General features: G+C 39.9%; 2 protein-coding genes across 2 annotated transcripts in view; both read right to left on the bottom strand.

Moving 5' to 3' along the window:
* LOC137970162 (retinal homeobox protein Rx1-like) overlaps positions 1-2,047 on the bottom strand; it is a 28,138-nt gene extending 26,091 nt beyond the window's left edge. Inside the window, exons 1-2 of the mRNA XM_068816673.1 lie at positions 1,272-2,047; positions 831-1,072 (exon numbers count right to left, since the gene is read on the bottom strand). Coding sequence (XP_068672774.1) covers positions 831-1,072; positions 1,272-1,452 — 423 coding nt within the window. The 5' untranslated portion in view covers positions 1,453-2,047. The remainder of the gene's footprint in view (positions 1-830; positions 1,073-1,271) is intronic.
* Positions 2,048-8,778: 6,731 nt separating this feature from the next.
* On the bottom strand, positions 8,779-18,077 carry LOC137970778 (uncharacterized). The gene is made up of 5 exons (XM_068817339.1): positions 17,949-18,077; positions 17,734-17,876; positions 15,673-15,740; positions 13,840-13,924; positions 8,779-8,964 (listed from the first exon to the last, which is right to left on the bottom strand). The coding sequence occupies exons 1-5, from the start codon at positions 18,061-18,063 to the stop codon at positions 8,803-8,805; spliced, it is 573 nt and encodes a 190-aa protein (XP_068673440.1). The 5' UTR covers positions 18,064-18,077; the 3' UTR covers positions 8,779-8,802.
* Between the last annotated feature and the right edge of the window lie 1,882 nt (positions 18,078-19,959).

A 19,959-nucleotide genomic window follows, 5' to 3' on the forward strand; every position in this document is an offset into this window, starting at 1 on the left:
TACAGTCGCACACATCACTAACGAGTCCTTCAAAGTCGTTTAAGTCAAAGAAAAGCCGCCTCAACTGTGACCACAGACATTTTGCGAAGCTGTGTTCGCGATACCCCATGAGTCTCAATAACTTGTAATAATCGGCTATAAACGGCTTCTGGGTTGGCAAACATTTGATCCAGTACTTCTACATGCTCGTCAACACTGCATCCGTAAGGGCCAAATTTAGACGCAAACTGAGCAAATGTTTCTTCTATGAGACGAAATAGCACTGATGCCAGTCTCCTGAAGAGGGTTTCATGGAGAAGATCAAAAAGGCAGTGTTGTGGGAAACACTATCAATGACTTTCAAAGTAAACTACTTAGGTAATGTCAAAGTCGATAACACCACAAAGAGGACTTAGCAACTGATTCCACTATCAACTCCTTAAAATTATCCCTACACTGACCAAAAAATCGAAATTTGCAGAGCCACATCACATGCCACATCACATCTTGATGGAATACGACTACTGACTGTCATAGTCTCGTTTCTGGTCTGTCGTAGCTTGTGATAAAACGTGCTCATTAGATTGCAAACAACAGCCAAAAACGTCTTTCCCTTGCATTTTTCTGTAGCTTGCAATTTTCGCTGTTCAACTGTAATCTATTTTCGTTATCGCATGGTCGTAACAACAACATTTTAATTGAATTATTATAACAGGTAGCGAAAAGTGAAGTCCATAAGGCACGGGAAGCGGTTCGTTGATGTTTTCGAATTATATCCCAGAAGAAACGGCCGAAAGAGTAATTTACAAAGGAAGTCGCACGGCAGTACTTATTTAATACTCGAAATTTACCTGCACTCTTGCTTCCGTTAAGTCGCAACGCAGTGCCAGTTGCTCTCGTGTGTAAACATCGGGGTAATGCGTTTTCTGGAAAATCCTCTCCATTTCCTCAAGTTGAAAAGAGGTGAATGTCGTTCTGTTTCGACGCTTTTTGCGTTTAGAAGATGATTCGCTGCTTCCATTTTCGATCTCCATGCAAGACTGGGGGCTCGGAGAAAGCTGGGTTGTGCCTCCGACGGGAGGAGAGAACTTCCCTAAATGAATGAGCAAAGTAATTGAAACACAAGTGTCAAAACATTTGAATAGGCAAAATTAAATTAAAATTGAAGAGAGATGAATTCAATTCACCACTTATTAAGATATTTCATTCAACCTTCTCTCGACGTGCAAGTGCTTCCACACACATATACTTAAATCACAAGGGAAAACAACGAAAACGGAGTGGAAGATTACCCGCTTGGTTCTGGCTGTTCATAGAGAGTCCATGCTGTCTCGCCAAATCGCAACTCACGTAGTTCGCCTGAGGAGCGTTCGGAGACGTGCTTACTCGCGAAATCACTCCATTGGTTGGCATGTAGGGTGAAGATCGTGCGTTCTGGCCAATGGACGACACAAACTCGGCAAATTTCTCCATTTCTTGTTCTCGTTTAAAGTTGACCTAGAAGTGCCTCAATCGAAAGCGCCGGCCTTGAGTGAAGATAAGCTTGACTTAACCGTGATCACGCGCGCGAGCTATTTTTGTGACTTGCGTGACAGCACTGAAGACGCCCACGTCCAATCAGATGCACCCGATGGGATGTTATCTTCTGTTTACAATCCACTTTAGAATCCCCACTATGTCACTAATAAAGATCTCGAAGATAAGAAAGATCGCAAGATGATGCTATTGGTCAGCCTTGGGGAAGGTTACCATAAGTAACATCGATCACTGTTAAAAATAGAGCAAGGGTTGACGCGATTTATCACGATTTGCGTTCGAAGACGCATAAGAGCACCGCGATTTGCTGATTGTTGAGTGCTAAACAGCAAAGAAGATTTGCTTTAAGTCTTTGTTTGAATAACAATGAGTATGGACCAGTATATGGTCGCTTTCGAAATACAAAGGCTCGCCGCCTTCCGGTTTCCACCTTTTGCTGGAAGGCAAAATCGTATGGAAGCCTGTCTTGTTGTGGGTAAAAATCCTAATTTATTGTGCACTCTTGAGAAGAGCACCCGTTTGCTGTTAAACGCTTCTATTAATAAGCCATCCCACTTCGGCCGTAACAAGTATCGTAATATAATGTCTCGTAATTGAATTAATTATCCGTTTATGAGGACTCCAATGTTTCGTTTCCCGCTCTTGTTAGGTTGGCGATTATGTGGCTTTTCGTTGGATACGAACATAAGCAACTTTGTAAATGCTTGCTTCAGGCGAAAATGTCACGCCTGCTAGCTTCTCTAGGAAAATTATATTTCGCGTTAGAACTCAACTATCTGGGGGGAGGGGGGTTGTCGATAGCCCTGGATTCCCCCACTATTCCTCTTTCCAAGTGCTGTCAATAAGTATTGGGGAAATACGTATCTTAGTGAGAGCCAAATCACCTCTCGTTCGGTCAAGAGACGCCCACAGCAAGTCCCACGTCTGGTAACCCCCTAAGATCTCCAGCTGAATGCGGTCCTGAGAGGATCAACTGACATCTGTCGCAAACATCCTTTTGTTGTTTCCGCTTTGGGAATACCGAGTGAATATTTTTATTGTGTTGTTAGTTTGTCACTAGGAAGTATCCTGTTTCGCCTCTGTTCTATTTTAATGTCACCACGTGGAAACATGTGGGCTTCTGGTCGAAAAAGGGCGACATATGGGAAACCAGAGAAAATCTCTAAGCTATTCTATTTCCGTAGATTTCGAAATGCAAACCAGCGTCTTTTTTGCTTAGTAATAGACCACAGTGGGAATAATCTCTTGGCTGCAGTACAGATTCTGGGAATTCTTTGTAAAACAAGAGAACTGCTAAATAACTAGCCCGGCTTTCCTTATTAAGTGGAAAATATTTTAATATTCCTCAGGCTCTTCACGAGTTAAGCTCTATTGTCCCGGTTTCAATTTTCGTTTAGAAACTCTACACCTTCTGCTCTCAAGTCGCATCATGATCTCTTCGCGTAAACCAACCAGCTTTGTGCAAAACTCAGCCACCCAGGAAAAAACAACGACAAAGAAAGCGTAGTTGTTGTGCACTAAGAACATTCTCTGATACCGTCCCAATATGCCCCCGCCATCTATACGGTGTTAGATAATCACACTTATAAGATCTCAGGCCTATATAGCCGGTCATGAGATGCTCTACTAATTGGGGAGAAGAATAATGCCGACAAGTTTTAGTTTTTGATTGAGGGGAAACCAGGGTACCCGGAAAAAAATTGTCAGGGTTGAACAAAAATTAATTTCGATCCACACTGAACACGGTACAGATTCGTGTAAAACGCGTTCTTTCACGTCCGCGCGTTCTATCTTTGTCGAATCACAATTTTGGCGCTTTTCCGAACGAAAGATCGTTGCAGTTAGAAAACAACCACAGCAATTGTTGTAATTTAACAGCGTTGCTAGGCAACATGATGCCTTCCAAACGGTGTCAGGCGAAGACATAACATTTACCTGATTCAACGAGATAAAAAAATTCGGTAAAAAGAAAGGCTAGCTACCATTCCGACTGATGCCAGATTTTTGGCTTTAAGAGATTATCCTTTGCAAAAGGTAATCCAGCGAATTTAAAATAAAATCCCTTTTCGTCAGAAATACGTCAGTAATATAAGTATAACAAAGGTCGGCCCGTTGCACGTTAAAAACAAAACTTTTGATCCTCTTGAAAGGTGATTTCTTAGTGGAAGCTAAGCTCTAATGGTTACGCCTAAGTTGAGATTAATGACAAATGTTTTCGAGAGAAATGTTGCAAATACATTTATCAAACGGTGTCCACTATCAGATGTTTCGAAAATTACCACTTTCTATCCAAGGTTTTCCTTGTGGAATGTAAATATGCAACATTATTCGTAAAAAATGGACAACAACTTTCAGACTGCAAGACATGTTTCGATCGATCATCTTCAGTTGCAAGTCCACTGCTTTTATCCACACCATTTGGAAGTAACAGTTGTTCTCTTTTTTGGAAAAAAATACAATAGATCGACCAGTTGTTCTTCGGTAAGTCGTTGTGAAACATCTAAGCCAAATTATTTCATTGATTTTTACATGTGAGAAAAAGCCAGGTATAGAATAACCCTTTTTGACAATACCAAACAATGGCACAGGTGTCTGACAGCTTCTTTTAGAGGCATACCCGGCCTCACAAGGGTACGTTTCGATCGATTTAAACGTGTTTTTTTCTTTTTCTTCTAAAATACACACATGCAAGAAGACCGTCTGATTTTCCAATATCTGCCTCATGCAACACAGCTCGTTAGCTCTGTAATCAGAAATCAGAAGCACATAAGGAGAAATTAAAAGGGAGAGAAAACAGGTCCAGGCAATACCAAAGAAGAAGGAAGCTTCAAAGCATTAACCCCTTCTCACATAAAAAATTATATCCGCTGATAAAATTTCTCTTATCTTGTTGCTTTGGAAAAAACCGACCTTTAATCCGAAAAGTTCCACTAATTCCCAATTACTTCTCACCTCGGTGTAACATTGTTTCGTCGCGGACTGACTAGACGGCTTATTTTAGAGTCTTCAGTACTGTTTTATCACGGCATTAACATTCCTTAACTTTAGGACACTGGCCCCGCATACCAAATCCTCGCGTGGGCGGGCACGAGCCGGCAAACCGCTTGCCACGGTCTAAATCCATCTTCAACTGACATAAGGAGTGCTGGAGTATTTCTCTGAGAAGTTTTCAAGAACATGAAGGGGCGGAGTACGGAAAGCTTAACTTGACGACTCAATAAAGACGGATAAGACCTCGTAGCTTAGTTAAACAATAGATTGTACATGATAGTATCACTCAACATTCAAAGGCCGTCGATACTACAGCCTAATAACACTTAACAATCAGCGATAATGATGCACTTTAGTGTTATAACTTCTACTTTTCTAGCCGGCTGGGGTAGTAATTGGAATACTACACTTAGAAATCAAATCAATTTTACTCAAACATCGGTTTTTGGGAAGAGGGAAGAAAAAGAGTACTCGGAGGAAAACCTCACAGAGAGGGGTGTAAAATGATAAGCCGAGTAGGCACCTTCTGTTCCCTGAAGACAGTTTACATCGATTGAAGATGAACGAGCGACATGTCTCTTCACTTTAACCCTGTATACGATTTAAAAAATATAACATGTTGCACAAAGAAACCTCGTTTTCTTTGGACAAATAAAATTAAAGCTTGCCTCAGAAGCGGTCACAGCTCCTACACAAGCGATTAGGTAGTGGGTGCTTCAGAGCTTCGGGACGCAAATTCCATTGAAAGGGAAAGGTCGTCTGCATACTCGCTCCCAGAGCCACGGGAAAAGGCTTCGCCAGTGACAAGCAACCGAAAGGGTGGGGTATGAGAACAACATTGTACGCTTCTGTGATATACTATTTTTGCTTTACTTCAAAGACTGTAAAAACGCCTTTGTATTGAGGCAAACCACTGTGACAAAATTAAGTTCGATCCTTTCACAAAGAACAGCGTACTTGAATTCAAGGCGGCGTGTTATTTCTACATGGACAAGATAGAATTGGAATGAAAATTGAAAAAATTGGCCCAATGTTTCCATAAATTCGCCAAATGATGGTAAGATCGTCTCGATATCGTCGCACTGGGCTGTCGGGAATGTTATGCTTGAGTCCTAGATCCACAAAAAGGATAGTGGCTGGTCTTGTGGACGAGCTAATTAAGTTCGATATCAGTGGAGACAACTGATGAACTGCAAATCATATTTGACAAATTGCATTCTCGTTAAGGTATAAAAATCAAAGCGATCACCTTTACATCCAGACAAAAGTGAGATGAGGCCGCAACGAGTGGCTCTAAAGGAACGCATGCGCCCAACATGTCATTCATTCATTAAACGTAACCATGCAGGTGTAGAAGGCAAGCCGTGTATCAACTTTACCATCGTGTATTTCATATTATAATTACCACTGACCATAACGAATCTTCCAAAAAGAAAAGTCAGGAGGACATGCTAAATCGACTTCGAACGCGTACATCCAAACAAACAAGAGTCCGTAAAATCGTAAATATTTTAATGCCTCTAAATTCAAGGTCGTTCTCTCCCTCGGTAAACGCTCCTCACTTTAAAGGCCTGGCTTCTTCTCCAGCGTCAACAACTTGCTGTCTACGAGGATCAATGGGGCAATATGTTCTACTGTCAGCGAATCTTTAAGAAAGGTTTCTCTTTAATTGGGGCGACTTTGTTGATGACTTGCTTATTGTTTTTTAACCATTGATGAGTTAATGTCTTCGAATTTCAAAAACGTGTCGTGTGCTCAAAACCAGATAGGATTCTGTAGACATGATCAAGTTATCATCGACCGGAATAGAGATAACAGCCCTTATTAATTATTCTTGATGGACTTCATTCGCCAAGAAAAGTATTTTGAAGAGGTTTTATCAAGAGAAATCAAATCCATGTATCCTTGAAAGGGTGATTTTATCATAATCAGTGACCCAGCTTACTGGAAATTTTTATCGTTCCGCTTATCCTCTCGTCTCGTTTTTTATTGCTTAATAGTTTTAATATCTCTACCGTCTATGATGTTGAGAGCGTCTTTGACAAAAAACGTACCCAGATTTAATTAATCTTCATAAGCCTTGGTCGCAAACTAATCTCAATTCTTAAGAAACATCTTAAACCTCCACCTTGACTCATAAAAACACGAACTAATAAATCATGTTTGTTTGTAAATTGTGCATAAGCTTGTGGTTCAGATAAAGTTAGTCTATTGGTTTTCTACTAAATGAACTTACAAAATAATTATTAGCAGTTTACAGCGGTGGTTGTGTCAACATGTCATTAGCTATACTGACGGCTGAACTTTATTTTTTATATGTTTTCAAAGGAAAAGGAAACCACTCTTCGAGAACTCTTTTATTCACTCACTACATTCAGCTGTTAACCCAATTAACAGTTATTGGATGAGGTAGAGGCGGTCACATGATACGAAAAATCATGCGGATCAACTAATAGCCTGCGTGGCTGGCGATAGTGCTGGCGCGAGAGGGAAAAGCCGCGCGCGCCGCGCTCGCGGACAATGGGTAGGGCCACTGTGAAATACCAACATTTTCTCTTCCTCTGAAATGACGATTACCGGCAATTCCTAATTTTGTCTAGATTGGCTGTTGTCGTCAATTTAGATTACATTGTCCCACGACTTGTGGTAGCAGATGAGAAGAAAAAAAGTAAAAGTTGCATTCCTTGACAGGATTTGAGCCCAGAGCACCCACTTTGAAGGAACTGTTTTTTGTCCACTTAACCAGTAACGATCAACTGGCTGACAATAGTCCTTGTTGGAGTTGAGCCTACAGGCACATTTTCTTTTGTTTAAAACTACATGCAAAAGAGGCTTAAGGGTCAATTCAATACAAAATGACCCCTTAGCCTCGTTTATGTGGCAAAACCGCTGATAACTCCGATAAGGGCTATTGTACCGATTATTTACCAACACTAATTAGTATATATATAAAATCATTGCTGAATAGTGGTTAAGTTTAGTGCTTGATTTTAAAACGGTTAGCTTTCTCTTGAGGTTTGGTAACCGACCTTTTCTCCTGTTTAAGCTAGTTTCTTAGCGGGTGATAATACACGTTTACAGCGGCATTTGGTCGAAACAAAAATATAGACATATTAAAAAATAACGTTCGGGCAGTTAGCGATCCGGTAGTCTAGTGGTTCGACTGAAAGGGTTCTTAATCGAACATTCCCAGGTTCGAGCCCTGCGAGTTCTGGCATTGGGGTTCGGATTTTAAAAATAGATATTCATTTCCAAATGGTCTGGATAGCACAAGTGTTACTAATATTTTAAAAAATACAACCACACTTTTGAATTTTCGGAACATGTTTCGATGTTTCAAACATCATCTTCAGCCATAGAGAGTGTAACATTAAATTTTTTTACAAGATAATTCGTATATATATATAACTATCAATACAATGATTCTTTGTAGATTAAATGTTCGTACTTCTTTCTATCAACTCAAAATCAAGGAGAGCTTCCATATTGAGCGGTTGAAACCCGAACTCAACAAACAAGTTGATCATGTCAGTTTAGCATTACACTTTTAAACTTTTACCGTTATGTCAGTTGTGTTCTCTATAATATTGTTGGTTCGTTTGAATTTTACGTACTTGTAACGAACATTTAATCTACAAAGAATCATTGTATTGATAGTTATATATATATATATACGAATTATCTTGTAAAAAAATTTAATGTTACACTCTCTATGGCTGAAGATGATGTTTGAAACATCGAAACATGTTCCGAAAATTCAAAAGTGTGGTTGTATTTTTTAAAATATTAGATACTCATTTCCCATAATCCCTATGAAGCGCAAGTTGTCCTAAATCGACGACAATATTCAATTTCGCGAAAATTAGGAATTGTCGATAATCGTCATATCAGAGGATGTGTTGGAAATACCACTTTACCGCGCCCTGCCCATTCACTGAGCGGCCTCCATTAATACCGACAGCTACGCAGGCTAATCAAGTAAGCGAAGACACGAAAGACCGCGGTGGGCAACGTATCTCTTGGTAAATGTCATGAAGTGATAAACTTAGGGACCAACCCTTTGCTGTTGAAAAAGGAAAAAAATTACACCAGCTGATCGTCTGCGAACACAAGTGGCGGCTTACAGGGTGCGCAAACCCATCGCTCCAAGAGTCAGCAAACAAATACCTTTTTTATTGCCTGAACGCTGCATGTGCGCTTGCGCTATCCCGACACTTCCAACGCTCTCCTTTGCTGACAACTGAGCTCCTCGAATTGTTCCATAAAAGTTAATCTGACAATCCCTATTTCCCTTCATCACGGCTGCGACTGGATTTTTTCAAGGAGATACTCAATCTGATTCGCCATAACAGGCTGACCCTTTCTTGTTCGTCGATTAAGGCGTCCGAACGTTTCTCGACGTTTTTTCAATTTCTCTTGTACTTCTTCTCTATGCTTCTCCATCATAGCTTCTCTTTCCTGCGCAAACACAATTGGCAAGTAAGTTGTAATAAAACTGAACCGCACCGCACTTCAAACTATTTTCCGTCCTTTTAAGGTTAAAACATTCAAATTCACGATGTAAAATCCTAGGACGCTTTCCATTTGACAAAACTGACCGGCAATGGGCCTTATTCGCGCGGCGGCCATATTCGCGCGGCCGTATTCGCGCGGCGGCCATATTGGCAATAGACAATAGATTTAGTACCCCGAGCCTCGAGTTAAAATGTCTGAGAACGAGTTTCGTTGGGGCAAAACAAAAGTTTTCAATCCCTCGGTACTCAACATGGCGGCCGCCTGTGATGAAGGCCTAAATGGAAGGACTAATTCTACAAAGCCTTCAAATAAACACACTTGGAGGATGATATAAACTCCTCCAGACGAATGCGAGAGATTATCATGCACGTTTTCCTTCAAATTGTTGCAATTGCTTTGAAAACTGATGTGTCTGGATCTAGCCGGCCAGTTCTGACAAAAGGAAAGCGCCCTTAGTAGAGCGACTTTCATATGACCTTGAAAAATAAACGTAAAAAGTCTAAGAACAGAACGCAAACAAAAATGTAAAAAATTTCTGTGCTTGGACATTTCAAGATAATTTTAAATAAATGTGCGAAAAAAGGAAATCCTTTTCCATAGGGGACCGGGTGCTAGTACACAATGCCGTATATTTCCATAACTAAAGACATATTTCACAAAGAGCAAGCACAGTTTGTTTTCTTTTACCATTTGACTAATCCGATAGTAGCGAATTTTGAATTTTGTGGCCGCAACAAGTCACGTGACATCATTTGCATACGTCATCCACATCAATTTAAAAACTCTTGTGACGTGATTAGTCTGCCAAAGCCTTAGGTTCTTATTACAACTAAACAGAAGTTAAAATATCCTATTTCTTAATCGAATCGAATCAAATAATCCTATTTCTTAATCGTGGTGGTCAACTAGAAAGCCTTCGCTACTTTGACCACCACACACATTTTATAACCTGTACTGTAATTATTTTATCTTGTAACCATGTGTTGTGACTATACTTTTCTTTCTATGTTAATGTTATGTAAATAGTGTGAAATAAATGAACCAATGAACCAACAAAACGCCCAGGGGAGTAAAAATAATTATTAAAAACTGGCTCATTGGATAATGCATTTCCAGTGTTTTGATTGGCTTAGCCAGGTATATGAGAAGCAAAGCTCGTCATTTATTAATTCGTAATAATAGTAAAAGTATAGGATTCGACTTCGTGTTTGGACTTTGGACCTTTTTTTTTCTCGGGTCGCGCTCTGGCTGCGCACGACGAAGTTACCCAATAATGTAATAATATTCTAATAATCGTCATCATCAATACGCCCAACATGGCTGCCGTTTCCAGCGTACAGTGTACCTCTTTGATATTGGACATCCATGTTAGGGTCCAGGACACATGTCAAACAAGGTATCCGCTAACCAGCATCACGTGACCATATCGCGGGGTCAAGTTTAGAGCTCACCAAGGTCAGCTGTTTTTATTTTGTTGACTGCTGACTAGGAACTGGTTTTCCATTGGATCGCAGGCTCAAGCCAGGTTAACGTGTAATCGGGATACAACTTTCCAAGCAAGGACCAGCTGGGCCCGGTTGTTCGAAAGCCGATTAACTTAATCCAGGATTAGCGTAAACTTTTGTTTCATATTTTCCACTTTTTGGTTAGTTTCTTTTGCTTGTTTTTGTTTTCTTATAATGTAAATGTTTGCCGAATATAAGCGTTCAACAGCATTTGGGAATAGAGAAACAAACTCCTTGGTTAATTTTTAATCTGGGATTAGCGTTAATCGGCTTTTGAACAACCGCGCCCTGTTCAAATTGTAACGTCTTTGTTAACCGTAGTCATTGCTTGTAAAACCCTGATGAAGAAAGGCAGTGCCTTTCGAAATATTGGCTTTTTTTCCAATTCACCGTTATATCAGCCTTGCTCTTTTTAGCTTTTTGTAATCAGGACACCTAAACATATCGAGCCTTAACGTTTTTTTCACAGTCGAAGTTTTTTCGTGTTCAGGTGGAAACGGTTTGGAATTTTTTTTTCCTGCAATTTTTTCCGGTTTCAACCCAAAAAGATGATTCCGAATATTCGATCTCCGGTCGGAAGTTTATTTGGCACTCTCAGTGTTAAAGGAAAATGCTATGATGGTATTTGGTAACCTACTCAGCAGGGCGGTACAATCTTCTTGTAAATTTCCTATGTTAGGGGATAATTACTATTTTTCCACCTCTTCTGGTTTTAACACGTTTTAGATTGTTTTGTTAGGTTTTCTTTTTCTTTTCGTCAAGGCTAAACAAAAATAATTCAAAATTGTTTTATCCCGTAAATTCTTTGTTTGAAGGGGAACTGAAGACAAAAAAATAAGCATTTTTTATTTACACTTTAGACCATGCACAATAATGTTCTCAACTTTTTTTCTGGCATATCCGTGGTTTTTGCACCTAAAAAATGTTGTTACCGATGTTTCTCGTGAATATTGAGTCCGTGATGAAACAGCAAAACAACGAAGAAATATCCACAGCAGCACTTGTTTCTCTTGATTACGAAATCTCTGTTCCCCATACACCTTCTTCCAAAATGGCCGCTATTTTAGCATTCTTTTGTTTGCTTGCAAATTAGCCCTCGTTGCCTCGTTCTTAAACTTAAATTCAAAAGAATATTTAACCTTGAACGAGGCAACAAGGGCTAATTTGCAAAAAAAACAAAAAGAATTTTAAAATGGTGGCCATTTTGGAATAAGGTGAATATCATACGTCACAGCAGGGTGCTGATTTAGTTTTTGAGCCCGCACTGAAAAGGCAGAAACAGCGGCAAAAGCCCAACTGCTCCAATTTCCTCTCAAAAAACAGAAAACGAGAAGAAATAACCGCCCACACCAAGAGATTATAATCTCTTGTCCACACTTAACTTTACTAATGTTAGGCTTTCCAAAAACAATGTTGGCCTTTTTAAGTAAGGCCAGTAAGAATAAAATAATAACCCGGGAGCTCCGCCTTAAGGACGTTCGCGCGAAAATCTTCCCACATTCCCGCCTGAAGGAAACCATCACGTGAATTTCATTACAAAGAAGACAACGCCCACTCTTAACCTTATCAGACGTAACTTGTACAGCTGCTCAAAAGAAGTCAAAGCCCGCGCTTATCTTTCACTAGTTCGACCTACGTTATCATATGCTTCCAATGTGTGGGACCCGTACACCCAAAAAACATCAATCAGCTTGAAATGGTTCAGAGACGTGCTGCTCGCTTTGTATTCAAGAACTATTCGCGTCATGTCAGCGTTACTGCCCTAATTAAGGAACTTGGCTGGTCTGAACTATCCAGCGCCAGAAAGCGCGACCGCCTTTGTATGATGTTTAAAATAGTTAATAACCTAATTCCTATTAACCTCAACGACCACTTAAGCTATTGTAAAACTGTAACTCGCCGTAATCATCCTCATTATTGCTCCCCGCACAGACACTTATAAATTCTCTTTTTTTTTCCCAAGAACCATACCCGAATGGAATAGTCTGCCTGCCTTTGTTAGCAAGCACCTCATCTGTCAATGCCTTTAGGCACCTAGTTTCGAGGCTATAGTAGCGATTAATTTTCTGTTTGTAACTTATTTTTTCTTTTATTTATTTATATTTTTTCATACCTTGGTGTAAAGCAACATAGCATTTCCAAGTAATTACACTGAAACTGAAGTTAGGTCATAAATTACTTATTCCAAAAATGAAAAGAAATTGGGTGGTCACCGACCTTGTTTCGGAGAAAAAGGCAAGGGAAAAATGCCCTAATTTCGATAGATAGGTCATCATAACGAGATGTAGCCAGACATCTACTCATCCGTTGAAAATCAAATATAATATGTTAGAGTGAATGGGTCGATTATTAAAACATAGTTTAGACAATGTTTAACAAAACCGCGTTCTAAGCCATTTTCAATATTGCCAAACAGTCATGTCTTAATATTGTCTGCTGCTGATGATAACAAGAAGGTTTGCATTCCAAACTAGACAGCAATTTATCTACTTAAAATATACTGCTTATAAACAGATTTGGAGGTCCACTAATTGTCTTAAGCCGCGGCTTAATTTAGACTTTGTTTAAATAACTGGCCCAATGTTTCTGTGCATAGAAATATAGGAGTCGGTTTTTTAGATAACTGCATGCCATGGGGATGTCGTAAACAGTAGAGTTAATCCTCAACGAGCGTTTTCGCAAGCGCTACCTGTTGTAAACACTCCCGGAACTCAGGACACATGGAAAGAAAAATTCAAAAAAAAAAAAAAAAAGATTACTTCTTACATTGTGATTTTCTTCATTTCATCACAGTTTGTAGATTGTAAGAAGAGCAAGTGATTCATTTCTTAAAAAATAGGGGTCACCGATGATATAAACGAGTAAAATCGATGTGATGTTGAGAAGCTCTTGGAAAATTTAACAGACAAAACTGATTAGAGTGTAATGTGAAGTGCTAGTTTTTTACCCCATATGAACCATGTGAGCGTTAGCCCTACTAATGGAAATGGGCCCACACAAAGACAGAGAAAAACTCTGACAAGGGTGGGAATTGAACCCACGACCTTCGGGTTAGATCACCGCTGCTCTACCGACTGAGCTACAAGATTAGATGGAGGAGGCCGTGGGAACTGAAGATCTTAAAGTCACGGCAATGAACATGTACAAGCACAACGAAGGATTACGTTTTTATAAACGTCTGACCTTGCAGTTTACTTTACGTATAATTATCGCAAATTTAAGTAAAATTAATAATAAATTGTACAGTTTTATACAGTTTTTAAACTGTACAATTTGTTATCTACAATTTATTTAAAAAATCATTACAAAAAACCTTTATCCGTTGTTCCTTTTCAAGTTTCCTTTTCTTTAGATCATTTTCAACCGCTGAATATCTGTTCACTGATTTCAGTCGTCTTCTAAGGAAATGTGAAAACAAAGAAAAGAACTGTTAAAAACCAATTCAGTTTTTAATCCAGACCAATGTTTATTCCGGATGCTTACCAATTTTTGGAATTTAATTCAGCTTGTGATGACTATTGAATATTATAAAACAATTAGGACAGTACGTGCACTCTCATTGGTCAATAGCTGTGTTTAGATGAGAGTATGGAAACACGACTTTTGATTGGTTATGTAGTCAGACGCGCGTTTTGATTGGCTGATAGGAAATATGAGCGTGTATCAAGAAAATCTGTTTCAATCTAGAAGTCAAAAAACCAGCATTTTCCTTCATTTGTCGAATTATCCTTGAGAAATATTTTATAAAACCAATAGAAGACTTTTTTTCCGTGTTTCCATAGCCTCATCTAAACACTCGGGGGAGTTGGGAGAATTCTCGACAGTTATGCAAACTCTCGACTGCGTCTCAGGTTTGCATAACTGTCTCGAATTCTCCCAACTCCCCCTCGTGTTTAGATGAGGCTACGGAAACACGGAAAACGTCCTCTATTCCTTGAAGGGAAAGCCTTTCTCCAAGTATTCCGATCAACCAGACAACAATTGAAGTCCTGAATTTTTCAGGCTTCTCTATGCAATTGCTAAGTTTGCGTTCATAACTGCCAGGATCATACATGTACACTGTAGCTTCACTTATTTTCATATCCGCAGTTCAATGTCTGATTGTATATCATTTCAGTCGTTGATTCATTCATCACGGGAACATTAGAACCCACAAATGACCAGCTCCCAACATCAGTGCCTTCATAGCTCAGTTGGTTGGAGCGTCAAACCCTGCATCGGGAGGTCACAGGTTCAAACCCCGTCGAAGTCCTGATTTTTTCAGGCTTCTCTATGCAATTGCTAAAATTGCGTTCATAGCTTCACTTGATTTCATATCCGCAGGTCAATATTCATATCTCATTTCATTCGCTCAAGACTAAATTATTGACTTAATCAATACTGCATTGGGAGGTGTGGTGGCCTAACGGTTGGCGCCCTGGACTCCAGATCGAGCGGTCTGGGTTCAAGCCCTGGCCGGGTCATTGTGTCGTGTTCTTGGGCAAGACACTTTACTCTCACTTTACTCCCACAGTGCCTCTCTCCAGGTGTATAAATGGATACCAGCAAATTTAATGCTGGGGGTAACCCTGCGATGGACTAGCATCCCATCCAGGGGGGAGTAGAAATACTGCTAGTCCCTTCATGCTACTGTAACCGGAGATAAGCGCTGGCCTGATGGGCCACTAGGCTCGTAGTAGACTTTACCAATACTGCATTGGATTTCCGCACTTGAGGCCATGACAAATGTTCAAACCCCAAATGGACCAGCACTCAGGGTCCTTGAGTCGAAGTACCGGTACTTCCTTTAGAAGTTGTAATTTGGCTGTAAAATCGTAAGACTTTGAAGTCTTCTTGGATAAGGCCTACTGGTAACAACAGCCCTAGGCATAATTTCTCATTTACATGTACAGAAACTCTGTGGGATGTTATTTAGCATGAAGGGTCACCTTGGAGAGAAGATAAACTACATGTACATGTAAGTTGTAAACTGATAAATAAAGCTCAGGTTATCAGGTTGGGGACAATGATGTACAGATGATATGGTAGTCAATTATTTATTGATTCATAATGTCACCCATTGTTGAATTAGCTTGAAAACCCAAAATTACTGATTTACCTACACATACAGTAATCATGACAAAAAGAGCAAATGCTGCCAACTTACGGTTGGTAATTTCGTTTCCTGGTACCACATGAGGAACTATCGGAGACATTTTGCAAGTTTACTTTTTCCTGTTTTCAAGAAGTAATGAATAATTATTTATTAGGCTTATAAAGGCACTTTTGTCATGATCCCCAAGTTAATCAAATAATTCCAAAAACCCACTGTCCTGTTATGGACACATCACCTACGGAGTATCAATACATATAAGGCCTATGCCTACGTATTCATGCATGCAGTAGTAGGGCCAGTAGTAGGGTCTGGCGTTTATTATAGATAGAATAAAATACTAAGTATGGCCGGTTCAGGCCGGCTTGGAAGTCAAAGGGTAATCCATTGACTCCCAAGGGTAATCCATTGACTCCCAGGGGTAACCCATTGACTCCCAGGGGTAACCCATTGACTCTCAGGGGTTCCCCATAATTGACGAGTAAAATTGTCTGGCGTTAGCCAGAGTAAAATACTAAGTCTGGCTGGTTCAGGCCTTCTTGGTAGTCAAAGGGTTAATGGGGACATACATTGTAGTTTTTCAGCAAGTGATTAAAGAATGTCTATGATCTAAATGAACAAGCGTTTTTGCATCAACTATTAAAATTAGTTATATTTTTAACACAGTAGCAACAGAGGAAAAAAACAATTTATAGAAAAAAATACTAAAACATGCATGTGCACACACAATACACCACTAGAGGAAGAACAAATACAGGAAAGCATGGCAAGGAGAGATTTGGGAGGTGTTTAAAATGGTGGGAATTCATTAAGCTTGTTGAAGTTGCTTTCAATTACCCCAGCACATAATTTATGTTAATTAGAGTTAGGGCTATCACACATATGGTAGTGGCAAAAAGTTAAAGTACATGTATTTGCAGAAGAAGTTAAAAGCAATTTCAACAAGCTCATTGCATACTACACGTATCTATGTACATGTAAGTGGTCGGCATATTACATTACATTAAACTGTTGGATAATGCACGCAAGGGATTTCTCGTTAGGTCTTTCTGTTCACAATCCAGCCTTTAGACACCAGGTGCTACCCTGGTTGGAACAACAGGGGCCTTTAGATTCTAGGACAAGGACAAGAATGAGCAGGAGTTTTGATTGTCTGTTTTTAGCGAAAATGCTCATGACAAAAGATCTATAACCCGTATGATTAATCTTACTCTTTGTTAGGAGTATAGGCTGCTCAGTTATTCTTACTACTGGTAACTGAGCCTTTTTGCTGATCGAAAAATGCCAAAACTGCCACTGTGTTGTTCACTTGTTTTAACATGACGACACTTTTGCAAAACCTTGTACTAAAATGACGACGGTATCACGTTTTTCCTGCCAAAATGACGCTGGTTTGCACACGCTCACTGCTGTTCTATGAGAAAATCTCATACTCATAGTCGTTCTCATCCTAGTATCTAAAGCTCTCTAATAATGAATGTAACTTGCAATGTTATATAATTTGTACAATTATTCTGGACCAAATGTGTTCTGACACACATGTTCACTAATCACAAACTGAGCATACACTGTACTACTCAAATGTAATCACACTTCATGATGGAAGAAGTTCTCCCACTTGTAGGGCCACGCCAGATACTTTTTGGATCAAGACCAAGTGCCTCCTAAAGAAAGCCAGGCTTTCAAAGATCTAGAAATCAAAATGGTGACCAATTCATGTTTCCCACTTTAGGCAAAGGCAAACCACATCAACATTTGCTTCAGCATCCATTTGATTTTCTTAACTGATGATAAACAATGTTGACGACCGCCGACGGCAAACGATTTCAACACTTGTCACATTGAATGTACATTAAAACTGTAGCTGCACTTGTTCATCAATTTATATGCATACAAAAGTCACCCAATTGTGCACATGCATACAAAAATTGAAAAAAAGTTGAAAGTTGAGGGCAAACAGCTTCCACTTCATTTAACATTAAAGAAATGTTGAATGAATGTCGAAGTTTAAGCGCTTTTAAACTCATTGAATATCTATTTGACTTCGCTTCAACGTTTGAACAGGGTCAAAACGGGGTAGGCAAAACACTTCGACCTCCATATAAATACACAAACCTGGCGGAAAGGTATTCCAACAAAACCACGCTCAGCCTCTTCATCCAAGGCCCCATTAAAAATTCGGTCGTTTCTTGTTTTCTTCAGCAGTTTTTTGTACTCTCTAAGTGCTATCCTCTTCCGTTTCTCAACAAAAGCATGGCCTACACAATACACAAGAATCCTTGAGGCAACTCGCTCGTTTCAAAATTGGAATTTTCTGCACAAGAACTCACCTTTGTCCTTACTCCCTACTTTAAGGAAACTGCCTTGCTTTCTCCAGTGAGATTTCGATTTTCCTTTAGTGTCATTAGTGATCGCCAGCCTCTGTCGGTTTGTCTCGTTCGCCATATTGAATTCTAAAGTTAAACCGCTAATATTTTGCGGGCGTGCATTTGAAGTCTCTTTACCAGGTCCTTTGTGTCGTCTTGGTATCAACGACCTAGACGTGGACAGCGGTATCACTAAGACGAGAATGGGCAGGTACAGAAGCACAGGTCACACGTCACAAGTCAAACAATGACCTTTGAGCTTTGTTTTGTACCTGCCGGACGAGAATAGGTTTAAGCAAAAACTGAAAACAACAGTCCTGTATTTTAAGCCGATACAACGTCGATTTGATTTTAGTGGTGTACACAGGTGGGTGTACACCACTAAAATCAAATCTACGTTGTATCGGCTATTTCTTAAAATATTTAGTTTCTCAACTTGTAATTACGCCGATCAGATCAAGCCACTGATCCAACATACACCGACAGGAAGATTGTCCACGGTTGCTTGCTTCAAAACTCTGGATTTTACATTTGTAGCATTTCTTTTAATTCGTCCTCAAAACAACGGATAGAAATGACCAGATGTTATGTGGGACATGAAACATTAAAGAACGTAACATGAAAGCGTCGTCACATATTCTGGAAAAATTCTTGAATGACCAAAAAAAGTGCTTCATAACTAAGCAAGAAGACAGCATCTCAGAGCCTCAGGGTGCGATACAGAAGATTCAAAATGCCATGCACAGAAGGGATGTACCTCAATAAACTAGAGTAACAGCCTTGCCTGTAGTGCTCTTTAATCTATAATGCAGACTTGCCTCCATTTGTGAGTTGAATCAGTTTCATATAGCCTGAGAGCCCGCGACTATTGTGTCTGCTTTTGTCATGCCGCTCTACTTCAAGTAGCCCTTGCATAACGCGTATAAATTGCTAGAGAACGGAAAGTTACCAACAAAAAAATACGCTTGCCAGGAAAACTAAATTGATCGAAGACGAAATTGACAACTGCTTCACATAATTTTATTAATTTAATTAATATGAACTGACGCAAACGAAATTCATTCATATTTATCATGTTAGCCACATTTAAAAATAACAACTATCAAAATACTACGGAAAACGAGACTATTAGAATAAAAACGGGGCAGCAGGATTACGTATTCAAAACCTGGACAGTCCCGCGGGTAAAACGGGATGGTTGGAATGTTTGCAATAAAGGCAGTGTGAGGTATACTTTGTAGCTACGTGGGATTGCTTAACCAAGTGTCCGCCGAAAAAGGCCAGCTATCACCTGGCACCGGTGCAGTCTCCCGTTCCTCTACGTCACCTTCAGAGTTACTTTAATCATCATTAAATTCATCAACATCAGCATCCTCACCAGTATCCTCCTCGGAGTGTTTTCCCTCTTCACTAGGCCGAAGGTCTTGCAAATCGGTAGTGTACGTTCAAGGACGTTTCAGTTCCTGGGCCTGACACATTTACCATTGGGCCTCAGTTGCCCAATACCTCATCTGAGCCTCTTCTTTTCGAGTGATTGCATTGGTTGCAGTGGGTTTAGGGAAGTCAATACGTGGCTATTGAAGCCGTACTAGAGGTAGGGATATTGGGGAACTTTGAGGTTCAAAACAATTCTGTTAGCATCAGGAAGGTCCTCACTCTCACATGGCAGTGGTCAGGAACGCAAGAAGACCGCATGAAATATTTGACATCAGCAATTTTGAGCGGCAGAATTAATACCTGATGACTTCTAATAATGTAAATCCCATTCGCACCAAGCCGACTCTTTATCTCCCAGTTCCAAGTAACAAAATCCCAGTTCCCAGAGATCAAATTTCATTTCGCTTCCTTCTGGAAAAATCGGGTCAATCCCAGTTCCCATTTTACTCCTTCATGACCCTCTTCCCATAATCACATCGTTACGCATGAAACTTCGCGATGTAACAGCAAGGCTCGATTTCCGCCGCTCACTCGAGTT

The sequence above is a fragment of the Montipora foliosa genome, chromosome 9 (assembly GCF_036669935.1).
Source record: "Montipora foliosa isolate CH-2021 chromosome 9, ASM3666993v2, whole genome shotgun sequence".
Lineage (NCBI taxonomy): Eukaryota > Metazoa > Cnidaria > Anthozoa > Scleractinia > Acroporidae > Montipora > Montipora foliosa.